This window comes from Pseudonaja textilis, chromosome 2 (genome assembly GCF_049901715.1).
Source record: "Pseudonaja textilis isolate UNSWEBS1 chromosome 2, rPseTex1.2, whole genome shotgun sequence".
NCBI classification, from domain to species: Eukaryota; Metazoa; Chordata; class Lepidosauria; order Squamata; family Elapidae; genus Pseudonaja; species Pseudonaja textilis.
The window spans coordinates 104,514,852-104,535,682 of NC_141991.1; the positions used below are offsets into that span (position 1 = coordinate 104,514,852).

Consider the following 20,831-nt stretch of genomic DNA (forward strand, 5'->3'; position numbering starts at 1 on the left):
AGTAGCTAATTGTAGAATCCTAGGTATCAGCAATCAGATAAATAATGCGTATCTTGCTCCGCTCTGACTGTAGATTCTTGTTTTGCAGGACGGGTTTCGTTTTTCACATCTGGCTCAGAAAACCTCCATCATGTTGAGAAAGTCCACTGGGGCACTCGCTATGCCATCACCATTTCCTTTACCTGCAATCCTGACCATGGTATCAGGGATCCCGTTTTAACATGACAGGTGGTAGCCAGATGGATTGGCAAGAGAAATTCTGTATGGAAGAGGAAAAAAATCCTTTTAAATTACCATATAAATTTCACTGAATTTTATTTAAAGTAAATTGTGTGTGTGTGTGGTTGCTGTTTTTTACTTTGTTTCCTTCTAAGTTTTGCAAAAACAGTGCCTTAAGGCCCATTAACATTGCTTTTATAAGATAGCGGTGATTTGGCTTTTCTTTTCCAGCTCTTTTGGGTATTGCACAATCAGCCTGGGAAAGAGTACCATATTATGAGTTGTGGTGGCGCAGTGCTTAGAGTGCAGTATTGCAGGCTACTTCTGCTGACTGCAGGTTGTCTGTAATTTGGCAGATCAAATCTCACCAGGCTCAAGGCCGACTCCATCCTTCCAAGATGGGTAAAATGAGGACCCAAATTGTTGGGGCCAATATGCTGACTCTGTAAACTGCTTAGAGAGAGCTGTAAAGCACTGTAAAGTGGTATATACATCTTAAGTGCAATTGCTACTGCTATTCCATCATTTAATCTCTTCAAATATTCCTTTTATCAGTTGTTCTCAAAATTAAATTTGTGATATTCCATGAAATATGTTCATGGACTCTGGAATATATTGCAAGGAAGAAGTTTCATCATGCCTTGTTCCAGATACCATAGAGTTGTTTATATTTTGGAAAATAAAAACCTGGAACACCTGTGAAACAACTGATTTATAGCTTTAATCACTTGCAATTTTACACAAGAGTACTCTACTCTTTTATACAGGAGTATCGGATTTTTGTTTTATACCCTTATTTCAATATGTTCTTCCTTGGAAGAAGCCATGAGCTGTGCTGATTGAATTTTCTCTGAAGAAACCAGTTGTATATGATCTCAGTCATGATTTCATATAATCAACTAAGAGGAGACTTCTTAGAATAAAATAAAACTACTAAATAATGTGTTTAATAGTGGTTTAATTTCTCTATTTGCCTGGAGAAATTGTTTAATCTTACAATCATAGATTAGAAATATTCAAATGATTTGAAAATCCATTAAGGTTTACTTTGAAATAAGCTTGGTCTTGGCTGCCTGACTTATTCAAGTGTTGAGTAAATGTAAAATAACTTAAAAGTCCTTTAATGATTTTTTTTCCTGAAGATGGAAGTAAAATTGACGGAACTTAAAACATATTAGAAATGGAAACAATATATTTGAATCATGCAAATTGTACTGCCATTATTATAATAAATATTTCAGTAGCATTCTTTCTACCAGAGGAAAATTTAAGAAGAACCTGCTAAAACTATATATTATTTAATTGTAGGAAAAGATTTCCAAGCAAGTTATATAGGAAAATTACTGTGAGTTAAAATTATTACTTTGCATTCTGTCATGAATGTTTATATGAGTCATATTTAACTGTTTTTATATGTACAAATCTTACCTGCTCCTTTGACACATCTTTCACGCAGCAGTTTTTAGATGTTTGAGTACTCATCAGTTTTAAATTTTAACAAATACCGCACGATCTGACACAAAGAATTCTGGATGGTCACTGCAAAGAATGGTTCAGTGAATTTCTGATTGAGGAGAAGTTGTAATTTTGTAACCTGTAAAATCATCTCCAGTATATACATTCTATGAGAAAGCCAAGCACACAATGTGCCTTTTTAACAAACCTATCTAGCCCACCAACTAAAATGCTTATTACAGCAGAAGCTGCCTGATTTGATTTCCATTGGCAATAAGAAAGTTGTCTTCCTTTGAAAGGGGATTCTAAGGGCATTTATTTATTTTCAATATTAGCTATTTTCTTCTCTCCCATAACCCACCCTTGAAAACTTCTGACCAAGTTTATTATTTTTATTAGACTTTCCCCCCATCTTTGTTTCTCTATAAGTAGCTCCAGGTGGCAAAACATTCCTAATACCCATTTCCACCTATTTTTCCTATAAAAACAGCCCTGTGAGGTGGCTTGGTTGAGCTGAGGGAGAATGGCTGTTCCAAGTCACTCAGCTGGTTTTTGTGCTGAAAATGGGACTAGAACTCAACAGACTTCTGGTTTCTAGGTCAGGATTCAAAGTTAAATTACTTACAGGTAGTCCTTAAGTTGCATCCATTCATTTGTGACTGTTCAGAATTACATCAGCGCTGAAAAAAAGCAATTTGTGGCTAGTCCTTGTCCTTACAACCGTTGAGCCATCCCTACAGTCACAGGGTCAGAATCCTAACAACTAGCACCCACTTATTTGCAATGGTTGCAACTTCCCAGGGTCAGGTAATCAGCCTTTACAAACTTCCCAGGGGTTTTCCAGCAGGTAAAGTCAATGAGGGAAACTGGATTGATTTAACAGCCGTAGTGTTTTCCTTAATGACTGTGGCAATAAAAGGTGGTAAAATCAGGCACAATGTCATTTAATGATCACATTGCTTAATGGCAGAAGCTCCATTTCCAACCGTGATAATAAGTCAAAGACTACTTGTATGCAAATCACTCAAGAAATACCCTCACATTTGCTAGATCACTTCAACCTTCATTTCAGTCCATGGGAAGCCAGGAGAAAAGTGCTACCACCTTGCAGCTGCTTGAGAATAAGCTTATAGTTGCCTCCTTCAAACATAAAATTTGCAATTGTTGGGGACAATGATTTCTAATCAACACATTCCAGTCAGCAAATGCAGAATCCTTGATAAAGATCTTTTCAAAAAGCTATTTAACTTTTTTTTTGTGGGGGGGGGATTTTTACTGGTGCTTAAGCATTTTCTTCCCACTTCGTTCTTCACAGCTTCTATTACCTTGTCCAGTTTTTTTTTTCTGCCTGCAGCAAATCATCCAAATATCAAAGAAATCTACATTATATATTCTGAGCGCTCTCTCATTTTCTGACAAGATTATTTCACTACAGATCTTCTACTCAAGCACTTAATGAGAAAATTGTTTTCTAAACAGAATTTAATTTGCTTTCCAGAAAAGAATTAAATTGTCTCATAATTATCATTACAAGCATCCATGTCTGATTGTCATAAATTCATTTGGCATCTGCAAGCCACTATGAACTAGGTATAATTTAACTGAGTCTCTTACTTTTTAATTGATGCTCTATAGAATACATTTAGTGAAGAAAGCAAAAATGTTTATTTGCATTCACCATCCATTATGGAAGCCAGTTTAGTCTAGTGGTTAAGGCACTGGCCTAGAAAGCGGGAGACTGTGAGTTCAAATGCCACACAGCCATGAAAGCCAGCTGGGTGACCTTGGGTCAGTCTCTCAGCCCAACTCCCCTCACAGGTTGTTGTGGGGAAAATAAGAGGAAGATGTGTTGGATATGTTCTCATCACTTCAAGTTATGTGTAAAAATAATGAAGGTGCAATATAAATAAATAAACAATACATGTTGCTGACTTGAAGAATTTTATTTTCATGTTAAAAGAAATATCCTTCTGGGTTCAGTTCCAAGTGGGGAAAAAGACACTGGAAACATGGAGGCTATTTGGAAAGATGGTTTAATGGTGGACAGCAGGACCACATGGCTTGGAGCTCCAAAGTGAAAAAGAAAGGATGATCACATACTTCTAGGTGAGAAGGGAAGACCAAGAAGGGAAGACCAAGATGCTGAGAGACCCTTATATAACCTCTGTTGAGCCCCACCTTAGTGTTTCCTGTTCCTGTGTAAGAAATGTATCCCATTGGCTGTCAGACTTGGGGGGGGTGTGCTTAGCTAACTTTGTAGGCTTTGTCTGGACCACATGGCTTCACCTGAATGTTAGCCATACAATCTTCCCAGGCCAGGTGGTGAGATGGGTAGACCCTTTATTATGTAGAATACTCTGGCCTAGGCCTTAACAGCCCATTAGCAAGGGGGGCTGAGTTTCTGCTTCTCTGAGTTTCTACTTTACTCTTTTTAGGGGAAATATTCTGCCTTTTTAATATTTCCCAGGATATTTCATTTTTCTAGGAGAGGGGTGGGTGCTAACTTCCTACATCCATATGCTAAAATTCCTTTAATGGTAAAATGTTGATATTTGAAAGTACACCCAATCGGATGATTTGGTCAGTCTTATGCAATTCTACTGTGATCTCATTGATACATATGGAGAGTAAGAGTATGTGCTAATGGCTAGAGTCAAATGCTAGAGGAGGAATCTTCAAACTTGACAGCTTTAAGACTTGTGGACTTCAACTCCCAGAATTCCACCTCCAGTCATTTAACTCAGGAACTCTGGGAGTTGAAGTCCACAAGTCTTAAACTTGCCAAGTTTGAAGACCCTTGTGCTAGAGTGAGTAATGACAATGAAGCAGTATCTCCCTTTACTTGTACTGGGAACCAGATGGACACAGGTGGTACCACCTACCTGGGAGAGAACCCCTTCCACTCGTCACTTGAGCATTTGTTTTAACTACTAGGAAGAAAAACTGTCCCCTTTACCTGTTGCCTTGTCTCCCTCTCCGTACATATACTATTCCACCCCACCCACCCCCACATCTTCCATTCTGCATTTTCCGCTCTGCTTCTTTTATCTCTTACTGCCTTTCTTCCTCTGCCTTTCTTCCTCTGTAGAAGTGAGAGCATTAATTTTATGTGACAGGCTGTACACCCTGACTTCCCTATTCATGTCTATTTCGGCTCTGGGTTATCTGCAGGTCCCTTTCCTGTTCACACTGGCATTTACATTAAGTTATTTTCTCCTGACCTACTGTTCTTAATACAAGAGGAGAGAAGTTTCCAGTGAGGAATGGCAAATTGATTCCCTACGGAACAGCAGGAGACCTTACAGCCCACAGGCAGTTGGAGGCTGCATCCAGATTACCAAATTGTCTCTAGAGGAAGGAGAGATGTATTTGAAATCACCTATTAGTATTCCAGACAGATGGGGTTGTTTTGTGAACAGAGGGCAGAAACTGATGTTTTTGCACTCTCTTGCAAACAACTGGGATTCCATTAAGCCCAGAGCCATTAATGTAGCTTTATATGGAGTCAAGGTTTGATCAAACCTCATTTTTCAAATCGCTTTTGCTTTTTCCTCCCCTTTTACTGCTTGTTAAAATTGAAAATTCTTTGAAATTTATTTTTTATTCACCCCTCCCCCCCCCCACACACACACACTTGTTATGATTGAAAAGCTGCAAGTTGAACTGCAAGTTGGTTTGTATTTGCTGGGTAAAAGAAAATGATGAGTTTAAAGTTTTGTACGAATCCCCCCCTCCCCCCCCTCCCCCAATATACAGCAGAAGGGGTGATTAGAGTGCCAATTTTAAAAAGTTTTAAACAGATTAAGGGTTCAGATAGATCTAAATGAAAGAAAAACTTTGAAGTTAATTAAAATAATCCTTTCTCATGGGGATTTTTTTAAACAGCTAATAAGATGACTTTGAAGGTTGAACACTAGAGGGCACTAGGAGGAAATTAAATGTACCAATGGTATTATAAAGGAAATTTTTGATGAATGGTCTAAAGCTGCAAACTACCTGTTATCATATTGAAAGATGATACTGATGAAGAGAAAATTCCATTGAATAAAAACCAAATTGATTTGAATATTGATTTTAAAATAATAGCTTATAACAAAGAGATGGAATAATGGATTTACAAATGGAACTGGTTGCTGGCTTATTATAATTACAAAAGACTTACAAATATCAAACCAGAAGAGTGATGTGGATGACTTCTCTATAATGGTTTTACAGAAAGGACTAGTTGAACTGTCAAAAGATTTTGTGAGAAGTGACAGTGACAACATGAAGAGTGATGAGGATAATTTTTGTTCACTGGAACCACAAAAGAGTCATGAAAAAGATGCCAACACTTCTGAGAGAAAAGATACAGAGACTGAAAAATTAAATGTTTGGACTTTGAGGGAGTTAAAGATTTTTGGAAGGAAAAAAAAAGATTTCAACATTGGTTTATTTGGTCAGGATTAATATAAGTGAACTGCTAGTTTCAGTGACATTTAATGGATTTTAATTGATTAATACAAGAATGATGTTTTAATATGTTTTTGTTACGAAGGTGGTTATTAATGATTAGATGTGATGCTTTAATGTTGTTTATTTTAAAATGAGATGGGGGATTTGTTTAAATAGAAAATGAGATAAACTTAAAATGAAGGATTAAAAATGGGTTTATTAATGCAACTTTTATGATATGTTGTTATTTCTTAATGGACCTTTGCTATCTAGGTTGGAGGGGGTGATTTTTAAAAATGAGCTGTTAATATTGATCCTACTTGCAGGGAGGAAGGAGGATTCTTTTTAATGGACCTTTATATATTTTTTCTTTTAAAATATATTTTAACTCTATGTAGAATGTATTACTTTTATTTGTATAACATAACATTTAATAATTTTTTTTTGCAAAAAGAAGAGGCATGGTGGTGGGGAATTCTACAAGCTTAGTAGGCTGCATTATCAGTTAGACCTTACCCTAACATATCAACTGTTCATACCCCTATTTCCCTGAAAATAAGGCCCAACCATAAAATAAGCCCTAGCATGATTTTTTAGGATGCTCGTAATATAAGCCCCAGTTAAGATTTTCAGCTAGACAGACTCAATTAGTATCGTATTCCTCTTAAAATAAGACCTAACTGGAAAAAAATACCCAAGAACAAGCAGAATAAAAATACAGGGGTTACCATACTAGATATATGCAAGGTTGAAAGTATGTTAATTTTTAAAGCTCCTGTGGAAAACTCTTCTGTGGAAACCCAGACCTCAGACGATAAACATTCTTTCTGTTTTGTGATTGGGAAAAATAATGTGTATTGTAAAAATTAAAGGTAAGATTCTAATTTGATGATTTAAGTTAAAAGTGGGATCAGTTGTAGAGATCAAAATTAGCCTCCTACTCACAGATAAGCTATGCATCTCTTTATATAAAAAGCCATATTATCAGGCAATTGCCAAAACATATGAAAATGAGGGATGTTTGTGTGTTTTATGATGGAACCACACAAAAGCTCTTCCTTTCACCATGCTCAGGTTACAGCACAGAGGAAATTAAAGTAGAGGCATTCTATTCCCAATAGTAATTTGGTACCCACTGATAATTTGCTGCTTAAATGCCTAATGCTGATTTATGTCACTATGAAAATGTTAACAAGATAGTTGAAATTACACAACCCATTTTGGATGCTTTTTTTTTTTGCATTTGTTTATGCTCTCAGAAATGCCATAAATCACTCCTGTCATGCTGCCTAAGATCAGGACTCTTTTAGCTGTGTAACTGTGATAAAATAAATATATGACTATGCACATGGTTTTATGTATAAGTCCATACAGAAAACATCTCAGGATTATTTTAAACCTCATTCTGCATAGAATTCATTTGAAATGGTGGGAAAGTAATAATAGCCTGTTAGTATAATCTCTCTATAATGGGGTCAAAGAGGATACTTCTATAATTACAATTTTAAGTATTAAAAGATTTAATAGAGAAATTGTGTCTTTTTGATCAGCACAATAATAACAGTGAAACTCTAATGCTACTCAAGCTAATCATGTAAATTTTCTTTGCTATTTTAGTATAATCACTTGTTGATTCTGGCATAATCCTTTGGCACAGAATCTAATCAGTTCAGAATTTCATTTGGATGTAAGCCAACAGTGCAATGTCTCAGTGTCAATAATAGCCGAAACAAGTGGAAAGGATAAGGAAGAAGGAACTTTTTGCATCTCTCACAATGTTTTGATGCATTCCAAAAGCTTGAAAATGTTTTGCATTAGCCAAAACTAATAAGCATTTTAATTCTAGCTTTATTTGTAGGAGATTACCATACTTAGCAGTGGTTTCTACTGGGTCTTTTCTGGATAGTTAGAATACAGCCTATATCCTTCTTGGTGCCCAAGAGAGACAGAATCTGCATTCAGGGCCTTGGTATGTATCATGAAAACTCGCGAAGCATTCCTAACCTGCTCTCAAGTTGCCATAGACAAGGGGGATGGGGAATCGAACCTCAGCTACATCAAGGAACTTGCATTTTAGTTAGAACAAAGCACATTCCAGCCGTCAACATCAAGGTCATCTCCACGGAGATCCACAGTGGTTGGAAGGAGTGACTTCTACAATCCGTGAAATTGCTTCATTGGGGAATGTGACTGATAACACATCTTGGAGGGAGGGGGAAACAGGGTCAGAGCTAAAGCATGAATTAAATGAGGTCAAGAGTTGGCTTCGTCCACGCAGACATGAAGCTCCTAATAAATAACTGGATTTCTTTTGAAGCTTGGCCTGAGGCTCATGATTTAATTAGGACATTGGGTCAGAACCCTGACATGTCACAGGAGCATGTTAACCTATCTGTCCTGTAACAAGTCTAAAAAGAAAGAAAAAAACTTTGCACAAGCTAAATACTGAAATTTGGGTTGCTTCTAGACAGACAGCTTCTTGGCAAAGTTCTTTATTGAAATATTTTGTATAGCAATCCACTTTTCTCTCTGTAAGAAATGAGGAGACTTCCAATCCAAGAGCTTCAAACTAGTAGTAGTATTCAGTCAGTTTGCACCGGTCCAGGTGAACCGGTAGCAAGGATTTGGTGTGGGTTGCCAAACCGGTAGTAACTTCTGGCTGGCCATGCCCGCTTGCCACTCACTCAGCTTACCCACCTTATGCTAGCCCGCCCAGTCACTCCTTAGGGTATTTCTTTTTTCCACCTCCTGACAATCAGTTGTTCCTATGATCAGCTGTGCCAGGATTCCCCTCGCTGTCTTACTGCTTCACCCAGGAGGCTTTCCTGAGGCCCAGGAAGGCAAAAAAACCCTCTCCAGGGAGGCCCCAAAATGAAGAATGGAGGTGAGCTGCGCCCCCCCCCCCCAGGCTCAGTTTTCTGCCTTCCTGAACCATAGGGAAGCCTTCTGGGAGCAAAAATGCCCCCCTAGGAGGCTTCCCTGAGGCCCAGAAGGCCCGAAAAATGGAATGGGGGTGCTGCAAAAAGCAAAAACAAAAAGTGATGCCCACAGAACCAGTAGTAAAATTATTGGAATCCCACCACTGCTTCAAACATGAAAAGACTGAAGGCAAGGGTAGCTATTGTGAGGGAAGGTTACCTTTTGCTAAATAGGTCCAAATCTTCAATATACATTCACAAGAAACAGATGTTCTTTGTCCATACACTACCTAAATGTCCTCACCACCATCATCCCTCTAGGAGAGTGGTCGCCAACTGGTGGGCCGTGGCCCACAGGTGGGCTGTGAGAAAATTTTGGAGGGCCACAGAGAAATCTCACCCCCAGAACACCCCCCCCCCAAAGCAATCCAGGCTGCACAGAAACGCAAGGCTGCGCTGCCCACATGGCCCACGGGAACCCTCCCCACCCACTCCTTACCCGGCAAGCTTGCCTGCTAAGTTGCTATTTTTCCTTTTTCTGACCATCTGTTCTGCTGTGCCGGGAGAGTTAGATTAGCTAGGAAGCAGGAAATGATTGGATTTCTTGCTTTCTTGCTAGTCTTTAGATCTTCGGCTCTGTTTTTAAGTACAGCCGAACCTCCCTTAGGACTGAAGGTTAGCTTGCAAGCAAATTCAGTGCAGACTTACGGAAAGCAAACTTGAGAGACTGAGCTAGCCAATGGCAGATAGATAGATCACTGAATGATTCTGGGTAAAAGTTGTTCTTTTTAAAAAAAATTCAAAATTTACCTATATGGTGTGTTGTGAGTTAATTTTATGAGTTTGCTTGCAAGCAATTTTATGTGACAGACTGAGCTAGCCAATGGCAGATAGATTTCTGAATGAATCTGTGATTCTGTGAGCAACTCAATCTGCCTGACTGCTTTGCCTGATTTTGGTAAAAGTTGCTATTTTTTATAAATAATTCAATATTTATATATATATAATATTTACATACAAGCCACACCCACAAATTGGGCCACACCCACAGAACCAGTCAGTGGTCCCTGAGATCTAAAATTATGAGTTTGGTGGTCCCTGAGGTCCAAAAGGTTGGCGACCCCTGCTCTAGGAGACAACAAAAATGTTTGAGTGTTTTAAATCTTGATACAAAACTTATTCAGAAATTTTGAATGGAGGTTGGGAAAAGCACAGCTTCCCTTACCATTTTCAGATCTAAACTAGGAATTTGAAAAATTCTGAATTTCCAGGAAAAGGGGGGAAAATAGTTAAATAGTTTAAATAGTAAATGAGTTTTTCTGTTAAGAAAAATGATTTGTTCTGCAGAAAACTGTACATGTTCTGAAGAGGGTTGGCATTTAGATTGTTTTATGTTTTACCATGATACTGAATCATTTTTTAAAAAAATTTCTCTACAAGCTAATTCATTCTGTATGATTTCAACGTTTACCTATTTTTCAGGATGAACCTGGGGTATTGTTTGTCATCATAATGTTATGATGAATTGCAACAAACTGAAATCCCTACAACATCCCTTTGAAGATTCTGCTACAAAAAGTCGTAGTTGTAGCAGACTAGCACCTTACTGTAATCTGCTTGGGGTGTTATGTTTTCTTTTTGTTTGATATTTTGAATATTTAAAATTTAAAGGGTTTTTTACAGTTTAGTTTTTTAAATAAATTTTAATTTGGTTTATCTTCTGTGAGATTGTTTAATCTCCCATAGGGCAGAAATAAAGCCCAAAATTTCTAGTAGCACAAATCTATGCTACAAGACAGATATTTGTATTGTTGAAATTATTTACGTTATATCGAAGTGTGCATTTTTCACTACAGCAATAGCATTTAGGATTCTATATTGCCTCCCAGCACTTTGCAGCTCTCTCTGGATTGTTTACAATGTAGAAGCATTATTTGCACATTGCCCCCGTCAAACTGGGTCCTCATTTTACCAACTTTAGAAAGATGGAAGGCTATATCAACTTTGAGCCTATCAGGATCGAACTCCAGGCTGTGGGCACAGTTTGCCTGCAATACTGCTTTTTAACCATCATGCCACCATTATATTTATAGAGTCATAAATTAAAAGTTCCTTTGAACAGTACACCTTTTCTTGCTTAGTATATCAAATCTCTCAGCACAAAGATGCTTTTTGTTTCTGGACACCAGGCAACCACAAGATTTCTAAATTTGTGATGTGGCAATAAGCTGCGAGTACACTTCTGCTAGATTGGCTGTCATATCCATTTCACACGCCTTCTTCATGCTGCTTCTAGGCATGGAGTCACTGGAATGCATTTCCTTTCCATATATTGCCAGTTATTTTAGAGGCAACCAGCTGCTTGAGAAGACATCACACATCTCATCCTTTACCAGTCAGCGAAACTGGAGCAGCACTGCAATATTTGTCCAATTTGCTATTTTGATGTTATCTTGGCAGACATGAACCATGCTATTCAATTCACACCACAGTCAATTTCACACCACAGAAATTTTTTTAAAAAAATATTGGCAACTTATCTAAACCAAAACCAAAGAATTCTGTCTATGTATGCATAGGAACCAAAACAAGACATTTCCTGGCCAGAAAATTAACAAGCATAAATCTCTGAATTCTCTCTACAGAGAGAAAGAGGACACAGTTCTGTTTTTGCAACAAATAGGAACATTTTCCCCATTTGCTATACCATTAATGCAGCTCCAAAAAAAAAAAAAACTCAACCAGCAAGGGAAACCAATCCATCAATCAATATGGATTCAGTTTCATACTGTCCTGAACCAAGCCCTGCAGCCTTTTTCAATGTGTAATTACAGCAGCTTGCCAGGTAAGTTGATGCCACTATCCTTGTAGGAGCTGGAAAAATGCTATCTATCAACTGGGCATGAGTCATGCTGCAATGGACCCTTTTACATTTTAAATTTCCAAAATACCTCCAAAACAAAAAGAAAATATAATGCTCCAAGCATTACAATATGGTACTAATCTACAAATATGAATGCCATGGTGGACTAATGCAATTCCATTATTTTTTTTCCCATTTTAAAATGGTCAGTGTTAGTTTTGGTTCTTATGCTAAGCTATTTCTTTTAGGGCAAGGCTAAACTGCTCTTGTAATACTTAGTTGGTTTGGTACTGAAAGTGCTGGACGTTTGCACAAAACAAAATTTCTTAAGGTGAAAACATTTTGTTTATCCTTAATTATGTGGACATCTTGAGACTAGCAAACTGTAAATGGCTCTCAACAATAACTTCCCCTTCCCTTTCCTCCTCCTCCTCCTCCACTTCCTTCCCTGACCCCTTCCTCCTCCTCCCCCTTCTTCCCTCTCCTCCTCTTCCCCTTCCTCTAAATCAGGGATATCAAACTCCCAGCCTGGAGGCTGGCCCTGCCTCTGCCCAGTTAAGCAAAGTGGGGGAAAGTCCCAATATGTCACATGACACCATTGTTTGACACCCCTGCTCTAAATGTATCAATTTCAATGGCTAATGACATCAGAATTCAATTTTCCATTATTCTGGGCAAAAAAATTAAAAAGTGAAGGCTTTATTTAAGGATGAAAATTCAAGAACCTTCCCAAACCTCAGAAAAATCACCCCTTTGAATGGCACCAATTACATCACTGTCTTGACTGTTGCAACATAGAAAGACTCTCAGCCACTCAATATTGTTATCCTGACCTCACACTGCCTACTGGCTTCAGATATAGAACATACATCGTAAAATATTGTGTGCAAGAATGATCTCTTATTAGTATTTCTCAACCTTGGCCACTTTTCAGTGTGTGGACTTCAACTCCCAGAATTTCCCCCATCCAACAAGGCTGGCTGGAGATTTCTGGGAGTTGAAATCCACACATTTGAAAATAACCAAGACTGAGAAACACTGGAAATAAATCTCTTCCTAATTCTACTTCTTTTTATTATTCATGTCCTGATGGAAGTAAAGATTAAACACATGTTCCTTAGAGCATCCTGCTTCATGTATGAATGAACAATAATTCCAGAAGACAGTTTTTGCTTTATGAATTTTAATGCTTGGGTTTGCAGCTATGAAAACAAAGCTCTTGTTGGGTATTTCCATGCAGATCTGAGGTAGATTCAAGATAACAGCAGTGGAAAGTTCTGCTGTGTGTTAAATAAAAGTAAAATCTGGCATATCAGAAAATAAATTTTGCTAAAGTCAGCGGGATTTCATGTTGAATGGATTGCACCAGAAAGCTATATAGTTTTCTGCTTTATTTATATATTGGATTTATAATCCATTTTTTATTTGTGAACTTTAGGCAGCATCCCTCCTATTTTTCCCTAGAGTAGAGCACTACAATAAGGAAACCACTATCTGGGGCTCCATTCATTCTATTTACTGTGGATCTAGTCCAAGCAAGAAATAACCAACAACCAAACAACCAACAGAAATGCATGTTTAGACACTTCTCTACTCCCCCAAAGCCATTGCTACCCACTGTCCTGGGAGGTTAAATTTTTGGAGATTTTTCATATGTTTTTCTCCAAATATTTTTTTGGGGGTTGATGTTATTCTTGCTGAAATTCTCCTAAGATTCTTCCATAGAACTTACATCATAAAAAGCGGCATAATTCAAATAAATCTATGAATAAATAATAAAGGCAATGGAACCAAATATACAGTATTTTTGTTGGAAAATTACACAGCTGTAGTCTTGAGGAATTTCAAATATCAAATTAACCATGAGCATTTAAAAGGGAGGAGAGGAGCAATTAATATGCAAGATGGGAAAACAAGGACTGCAGGAAGAGCTAACAGAGAAACAGCAGTAAACTCAGCAAATGACTTTAGCAGGTGGTTCATGTGCTATTAATTATAAACATGGCCATTCACTCTTATTGAAACTAAACTGGATTACCATAAGCACTTGTGTTCAGATAATTTTTTAGTTTCATTTACAAAGCTAGAGTAAAAATATTAATGGAGCAGCTGGGTTGATGACACAAAATGAAAAAAAAAATGCCTTTTTTTTTTTTGCTTTGGTTGGATACAAGTTATTTTCTTCTTTTTTTGTAAATTATACTCATCCTATTTTAGGATTTGAGCCCATATTTTTGTTTTATTCATTCCCTTATTCAAGGAATTCTCAAGAAGTAGGGTTATCAGTTTTGGCCTGGAGGTATTAAAACAACCACTTGGATGCAACAAGATGTTTGGGGTGTTTCTCTGCTGCCATCTGTTGGGCATCTAGAATTGTGCTCTTCAGCAGGCTTGAATCTTGCAGATCTCTATCCAAAACTCCCCAAAATATTTGGAGATTTCTTTTGGTCAAACCCAGAATAGGAAATCATAAGGGAGGGTTATTTTATCTGGGTCACAACTGGCCCAAGCAGAGAACTTCATGAACATACTGCTCTCTTTCAAAAGTCACTTCCGGTGAGATGGGCAACCATATATCAATAAATCAATACATTCTAAAATATCATGCAATCATTGAAAATATATTCTTTCTATAATCAGTTATGGATAAAATATTTTTTGTTAAACAAGCAGGAAAAAGAATTCAAAGTACCTGCCTATTTTTCTTTTTTTTAAAAGAATCAGGAGAAATGCAGTAAATTAAAAGGTGCTTCTTTGCAAATCAAGATAAAACATTCCCTATATATTTTAAACAGCTTGTGTTCTCTTTTCAGATGTAACAGGGGACAAATCAGTGGAGTTAGTAATGAAGAGGTTTCAACCAACAAAGGATCTTACAGGAAGAAGGGGAGTGAACATTCAAAAAGCCTACCCAAACCATTTATTTTTAAAATGAAGCTAGCTAGTTATGACTTCACACCTTAGAAATAAGGAATACATCATGTTTCGTCTGCATGCACAAACACGGATGAATAAAATGACAGCAGGCATACAGATACCACAACTCTCTCTCTCCACCCCTGGAGGGCTGGGAATTGAGACTGTTTGGGAACATAGACCACTTCTCCTGAATGAGCCAGTGGAACCTGGGAGAACTCCTTCAGCCTAAACTGTGAGTGGATTTGCAGGCAGTGCCATATGTCAAGAAGCACTTTTGAAGAAGTGCATCTGCAATCCTTCTGGAGCTGTTAAATTTGTCAAGAGTTTTTTTTTTTATATATACCTAGGACCAGCCTCTCCTTGGTGATTGCAATATGTTTGATATGGGGCTACCCTTGACACATTTCCACAAACTGTTATTGGTGCAAAATATGGCAGCTGGACTGTCAGTTGTGATGAAAGATCTGTATCTTTGTATTTTATAAATCTGCAAAACAAATTACATTTAGTTATCAATGGATCCCAAGTCATGTCCCTGAAGCAATTGGTTCCAAATCATATTCCACAATCTTCATGCATGACAGGAACACACAGATGTTCCTATTTTCTTTCCAATATCATTTTAATATAGTTTGTGAACTGTCACATACATTGGCCTCATAAGCAAACCAATTACAACATTTAAGAAGGACTGCTTCATGTATCATGAAAGTGACTTGGAAGATGGATAGATGGATAGATAGATAGATAGATAGATAGATAGATAGATAGATAGATAGATAGATAGATAGATAGATAGATAGATAGAACAATTAACCAGTGGAACAGCTTGCCTTCAGACATTGTGGGTGCTTCATCACAGGAGGTTTTTAAGACAGTTACTTGTCTGAAATGTTGTAGGATCTCCTGCTTCGGCAGGGGGCTGGACTAGAAGACCTCCAAGGTCCCTTCCAGCTCTATACTGATTCTGATTCAAAAAGTTTAAGTCAACAAAGAAGAAAAGTTATCAACACCCTTGTCTCATAAGGGTACTGGAGGGGGAAAAAATAGCATGACAGACAGAAACAGCAGAAGCAGAATAAGAATAGAAGGAAGCAGAAAAATGGGTGACATGTCCAAAAATATGTATGAAGGATCCAGATGGGCCCTTCAACCTGGCAGTCTCTTGGTTGATGATGGACAATAGAAGCCACAGGCACTTGGTAACACAGAATGAGACCTTCATCTACAGTATTTGATTTGATTGGGACTTTCTCCTTAGATTGTTGTGTAAGGATCAGGACCAAAGAAGGAGAGCAAAGCCTAGAATAATGAATAAGGAGAAGCCAGCAACACTTTCTTAATAGTTCAAGTGTTCCTGTCATCTGCAAAGATTTAAAATTTGATTTAGGACAATCAGTGGTAATGAATGATGACTAATGAACTATTATCTTTTAAGCAGAATAAAGAGATTTATTGTTACAAATTCAAAAGAACTTTACTGGTAATGGGGAGAACTCTGGATTTAATCTGAAGGAATCCTGGGAAGTAGGGAAATAAATAAATCAGAGACTTTGGGGCTGAATAAAAGCAGCATAGAAAAATGCAGAGATAATTGCAACTGGGGAAAAAAAAGGTCTGGAAAGAAAGTGAACATGTTACAGGTGTATGGCAGAAAAAAAAATCAGCGTGCAAAATTTCAGAAGTAGGAAAAAAAGCTGAAAAACTAGACAGGGAGGGGATAGCTGAGAATGAAAAAGACTAAGCTGGGATGAGGGAGAGAGAAGATTCAAAGGCAAAAGTGTAATAAGTAAAGCATGGACATCTCAGCCAGGAAGCACATGAGTGAAAGGATTGTTAGCTTTCTATTCCTTTAAGGTGGGAATGGGCAAGCTTAGAATCTGCAGGGCCAGACACACCCTAAAAGCCTTGGACACAGCTGCAAACAATCCTTTAAAAGCTGCCGCCAGGTTGTAATTATTAATGTAACAGAAAAATAAGTGTGAGGAGAAGAATGACATTAGCCTCTGCATATGGCAACACTTGCTTAATCTTGTCTAAGCTGAGGGGCTAAGTAGGTTGGTCCTGGATGGATGGGTGGAATTAAAAAATACCAAGACTATAAATTAAACTAGGGGGGAGGGAATACCTATGAGGAAACAGGAAGCAAATCAGTTCTGTACTGTTGCCAAGGAACTATATGGATCTACCCATGACATCACCAAAGAAGAGAGCTCAGCTTGGAGGACACTTTACTCTTTAATTATATCTGTTCCATCATTTGTTCTAGATGTAATTAAAAATCAAATTTATTCCTGCAGGCTGCTTAAAGAACAAAGACAGGTCTTAACTTTTTAAAAAGTTGAACGCTTGTTTTCAGATAATCTTAGTTTCATCGTCATAGCTCAATGAATGTTATGTCAGCCTGTATAATAAAGCTTATCTCGTCCATGACTTGATTGTGAAGGAAAGGGTCAACCTGACATGCTTTACTGAAATCTGACTGGGTGGGGACCCCCTCCCCCTCTTCAAGAAGTGCATTTCCAGATTTCAGGTATGGCACCAGTAGTGATTTCAGGGCGAGAATGCGGCTATAGTTTATCTGGTAGTCTTTGGTGACTCTTAGGGATGCTACCACATAAAGCCAGGTGAAAGATCCTGTTCATGAAACTGGGGCATTCAGTTGGAGCTGCTGCTTGTCTACCTTCCTCCCAGCAACAGAAGGGTATCCATACCTCTTAAACTATTACATTATTTGATTTGTGCTAGCAACGGAATCCCTGAGAAGGGATTCATCTTGTAATGAACTCATTTAGGACAATACTACTAATATTGCCTGCAATGACACTCTAATGTCATTTTGTTGTTGTTTGCATGTACTTCCATATTCAGCTGATGCTATGTTGCTGGCTGAAGTTCAAAATGATTGGAATAAATGTTAGCTAAATTGTATGAAACAAGGAGTATGGATCTGAAAATTAATGTATCCAAGGCTGAAGAATTTGTGTTGGACAGGGAGAATTGAACTGTTGCAAGCTACATAAATGGTGAAAAATCAGAACAAAGTGATACATATGTGTATCATGGTAGAATGTTTTCCAAAGATATTGAGTTCCTGATATATTACTCTTTTAAAAGATTAGCAAAATACCCTGCAATAACCTTTATCTAGCCCGTTATCACTGCATCATTAAAGTTAATATAGCTGTTTGTTTCAATATATTGATTTTAAAAAGTATTAAAAAAAACAAACCTATGATGCACAACTGTGATGCACTAGCACCAGCCTTCAGAAAGATTATAGAACAAATCAACAAGCATGCAAAATATTAAGCTCTGCCATAAAACTGAATGATACATACTTAGGAGTAAACTGCACTTAGTTCAAAATTACTTAATTCCAAGTAACTAAAATATTGCAGTTTAAATTGTGGGTCTTTATTATTACCTTTATGACCCTTAAAATCAACTACTATATTAAAACACTCATGTATAAGAAAACAACAAAATGAAGACATATGGGATATAACCTTAATAATCTCTGTGAATGGATAAGAATGATATTTATCTATTTGCAAAGATTTGTTCCTAGTTATATAAATCCAAAGTGTTTTTTTTTTAAATAAAAAGCCTCTGCTGAAATTAAAGTATTATAATAACCAGTCTCTCCAATTTTCTACAATCCCAGAGCTTATTACACAGGGTAAGACTTACTGAGAATTATCTTAATTAAATAAAAACTTCTTGATTTATATGCTTAAATTTACTCCAAAGACTTGGAGTAAACTTGTGTCACTTTTAAGGTTAACATGTACTTCTGATTTTGAACAAAACACAATTGTGTGTATACTTAACACAGAAGAAAGTTTCACTTTAAAGTTTGTTATGGAGGAAATAAAATTGCTCACTTAGGCCACCCTGGGCATTTTCAAAACAGACCACCCACATTGCAAATCTCACCTTGCTGGGGCCCACCTGGATGGTCTTTGGAAACGGTTCCCCAACAAGCAAGAGGGGGAGGAAGTTCATTTGCAGTCCTTTAGTACAGCCATCCCCAGGCCTTCTGTCCCAGACTCAGACTGGGTGCCGGAACAGGACGACCGTTTCCAAGAACAGTGCAAGTTGGAGCCCTTCTTCCGAAAGGAAGAGGTGAAGCGGTAGAACTTCCTATGCTGGTTACGGAGATACTCTCGGTAGTTCCTGGTCAGCAAGATATAAAGAAAGGGATTGATGCAACTATTGCTGTAGGTCAGGCAGGTGACCAGGTAGTTGATATACTTCTGGATGTGGAGCGGCAGCCCCAAGGGCCCGTGGTAGAGGGACACCAGCTGCCAGATCCAGAAGGGCAAGAAGCAGGCCCAGAAGACCAGCACGATGGTGAAGACCAGGATGAGAACTTTCTGGCGGGGAGACCGCTTGGGCCCCGTTTTGCGCGGCGGGTTCTTCTGCGACTCCAAGTAAGTGGCGGCCAGGCGGGCGTAGAGGCAGCCAATGAGCAGCCCGGGGGCCAGGATGCTGGTGCTGAAAAGCACCGTCAGGTAGAGGCGAAAGGCGTCGGGGCTCCAGGTCGGGGCACAGATCTGCTTGCCGTCGCCGCTCTGGCTCAGGGTGACCATCAGCATCATGGGCAGGGTCAGCAGCAGCGAAATGCCCCAGACGGCGCCGGCGGTGATCCTGCGGAAGCGCGGCGCCCGGTACCGCACGGCCAGCGGCCGGGTGACGGCCAGGTAGCGCTCGGTGCACATGACGGTCAGGGTGAAGATGCTGGCGTGCATGGTGAGCAGGTCCAGGCTGAGCAGGAAGCGGCAGCCCACTTCGCCGAAGTACCAGTCCTGCGCCACCGACGTGCCCACGATGAACGGGATGGAGCACAGGTAGAGCAAGTCGGCCAGCGCCAGGCTGGCAATGGAGCCGGACAAAGGCGCGCCCCGGGCGCCGCGGCCCGAGCGCCAGAGCAGCGCCAAGGTGTACACGTTGCCCGTCACGCCAGCCACACACATGACGGAGAGGATGGCGCCAAAAACCCAGGTCGCCGCCATTTCCCCGCCATTCCCCCCCGCTGCCCGAGAAGACTCGTTGCCAAGCCCGGCGCTCAAGTTGCGCTCCATTTCGAGCGCGGAGCAAGTGGGGCCAGTCGGCTCCCCACCCACCCCTCCAACTTGCCGCGCGGAGGCCACTGCCTCCCGCTCCCACGGCGGGGCTCCAGGCGGCCAATGGCTGGCTCCGTTCCCGAGCCTTGCCTGCCCCGCCGCTCCAGCATCGCCTGGGACCGGGCTTCTCCTCCTCCTCCTCCTCCTCCTTCAGTGGCTTGGCGATCGGAGTTGAGGATAAGCTACTCAAGTAGTCGAGGCTTGTCGGGAACTGCAGTTGCTCTCACGGGAGGGCGTTTGGATTCGTGGGATTGTCTTGTGCATGTTAAGCAACTAGCCTCGGAAGGAAGACTTGGATCAACTTTATTGTCACTTTGAATGTACACAAATCGGCATATATTAAAATGAAATTTTGTTGCATACAGCTCTCAAAGGGTCATCCCCTTCCATATGCATTACATAACCGTGACAGAATGAATGAATAAATAAAATAAATACAAAATTATGCATATGCCCATATATATTATATGACACAGAGAAACAATACAGTCTAGTTCCGATGTATACATGGATATGGCCAGAAAAACGAATCTTGGGAGTTTACCAGACAGATGACATAGGGAACAAAGCTGTTACAGAATCTGGTAGTCCTGCTAGAAATACTTTGAAACCTCCTCCCAGAGGGGAGCAACAGAAACAGACTGTGAAGTGGGTGTGTGGGGTTTCTAACAATGCTTTGAGCTCTAAGCACATAGCGCTTATAAGCAGTATCCTGAATGACAGGAAGTGAACTTCCTATAATCTTCTCTGCTGCCTTACCACTCTCTGTATGGACTTTCTCTCTGAGGCACTGCAGCCACCAAACAGTGATGCAGTTTGTTAAAACACTCTTAATTGTTCCTTAGTAAAAAGTGTTCAGGACAGAAGGAGAAAGATGTGCTCTCCTCATCCGAT

At 39.2% G+C, this 20,831-nt stretch overlaps 2 protein-coding genes and 1 long non-coding RNA gene across 6 annotated transcripts in view; 2 read left to right on the plus strand and 1 right to left on the minus strand.

Annotated features, from left to right (window-relative positions):
* OGFOD3 (2-oxoglutarate and iron dependent oxygenase domain containing 3) overlaps positions 1-323 on the plus strand; it is a 33,794-nt gene extending 33,471 nt beyond the window's left edge. For all 3 annotated transcript variants that reach the window (XM_087924764.1, XM_026702090.2, XM_087924765.1), the window contains one exon: positions 89-323. In XM_087924764.1, the coding sequence (XP_087780890.1) occupies positions 89-225 (137 nt within the window). In that variant the 3' untranslated portion in view covers positions 226-323. The remainder of the gene's footprint in view (positions 1-88) is intronic.
* Positions 121-20,084, minus strand: LOC113437255 (urotensin-2 receptor-like). Of its 2 annotated transcripts, none has more exons than XM_087924766.1 (2): positions 18,748-20,084; positions 121-259 (listed from the first exon to the last, which is right to left on the minus strand). In XM_087924766.1, exon 1 carries the CDS (start codon positions 19,893-19,895, stop codon positions 18,813-18,815), a length of 1,083 nt encoding a protein of 360 aa, XP_087780892.1. In that variant the 5' UTR covers positions 19,896-20,084; the 3' UTR covers positions 121-259; positions 18,748-18,812. The 2 variants fall into 2 exon arrangements, with proteins under 2 accessions (XP_087780892.1, XP_026557959.1); XM_026702174.2 differs by having other exon boundaries at positions 129-259; positions 18,763-20,084.
* Positions 7,972-16,271, plus strand: LOC148126985 (uncharacterized). Its single transcript, XR_015741783.1, has 3 exons — positions 7,972-8,077; positions 11,672-11,871; positions 14,703-16,271. It is a non-coding gene; the product is annotated as an uncharacterized LOC148126985 (long non-coding RNA).
* Positions 20,085-20,831: the final 747 nt, after the last annotated feature.

Coding starts and splice junctions, on each gene's coding strand:
- LOC113437255 (XM_087924766.1), bottom strand. CDS start 19,895: ATGGAGCGCAACTTGAGCGCCGGGCTTGGCAACGAGTCTTCTCGGGCA.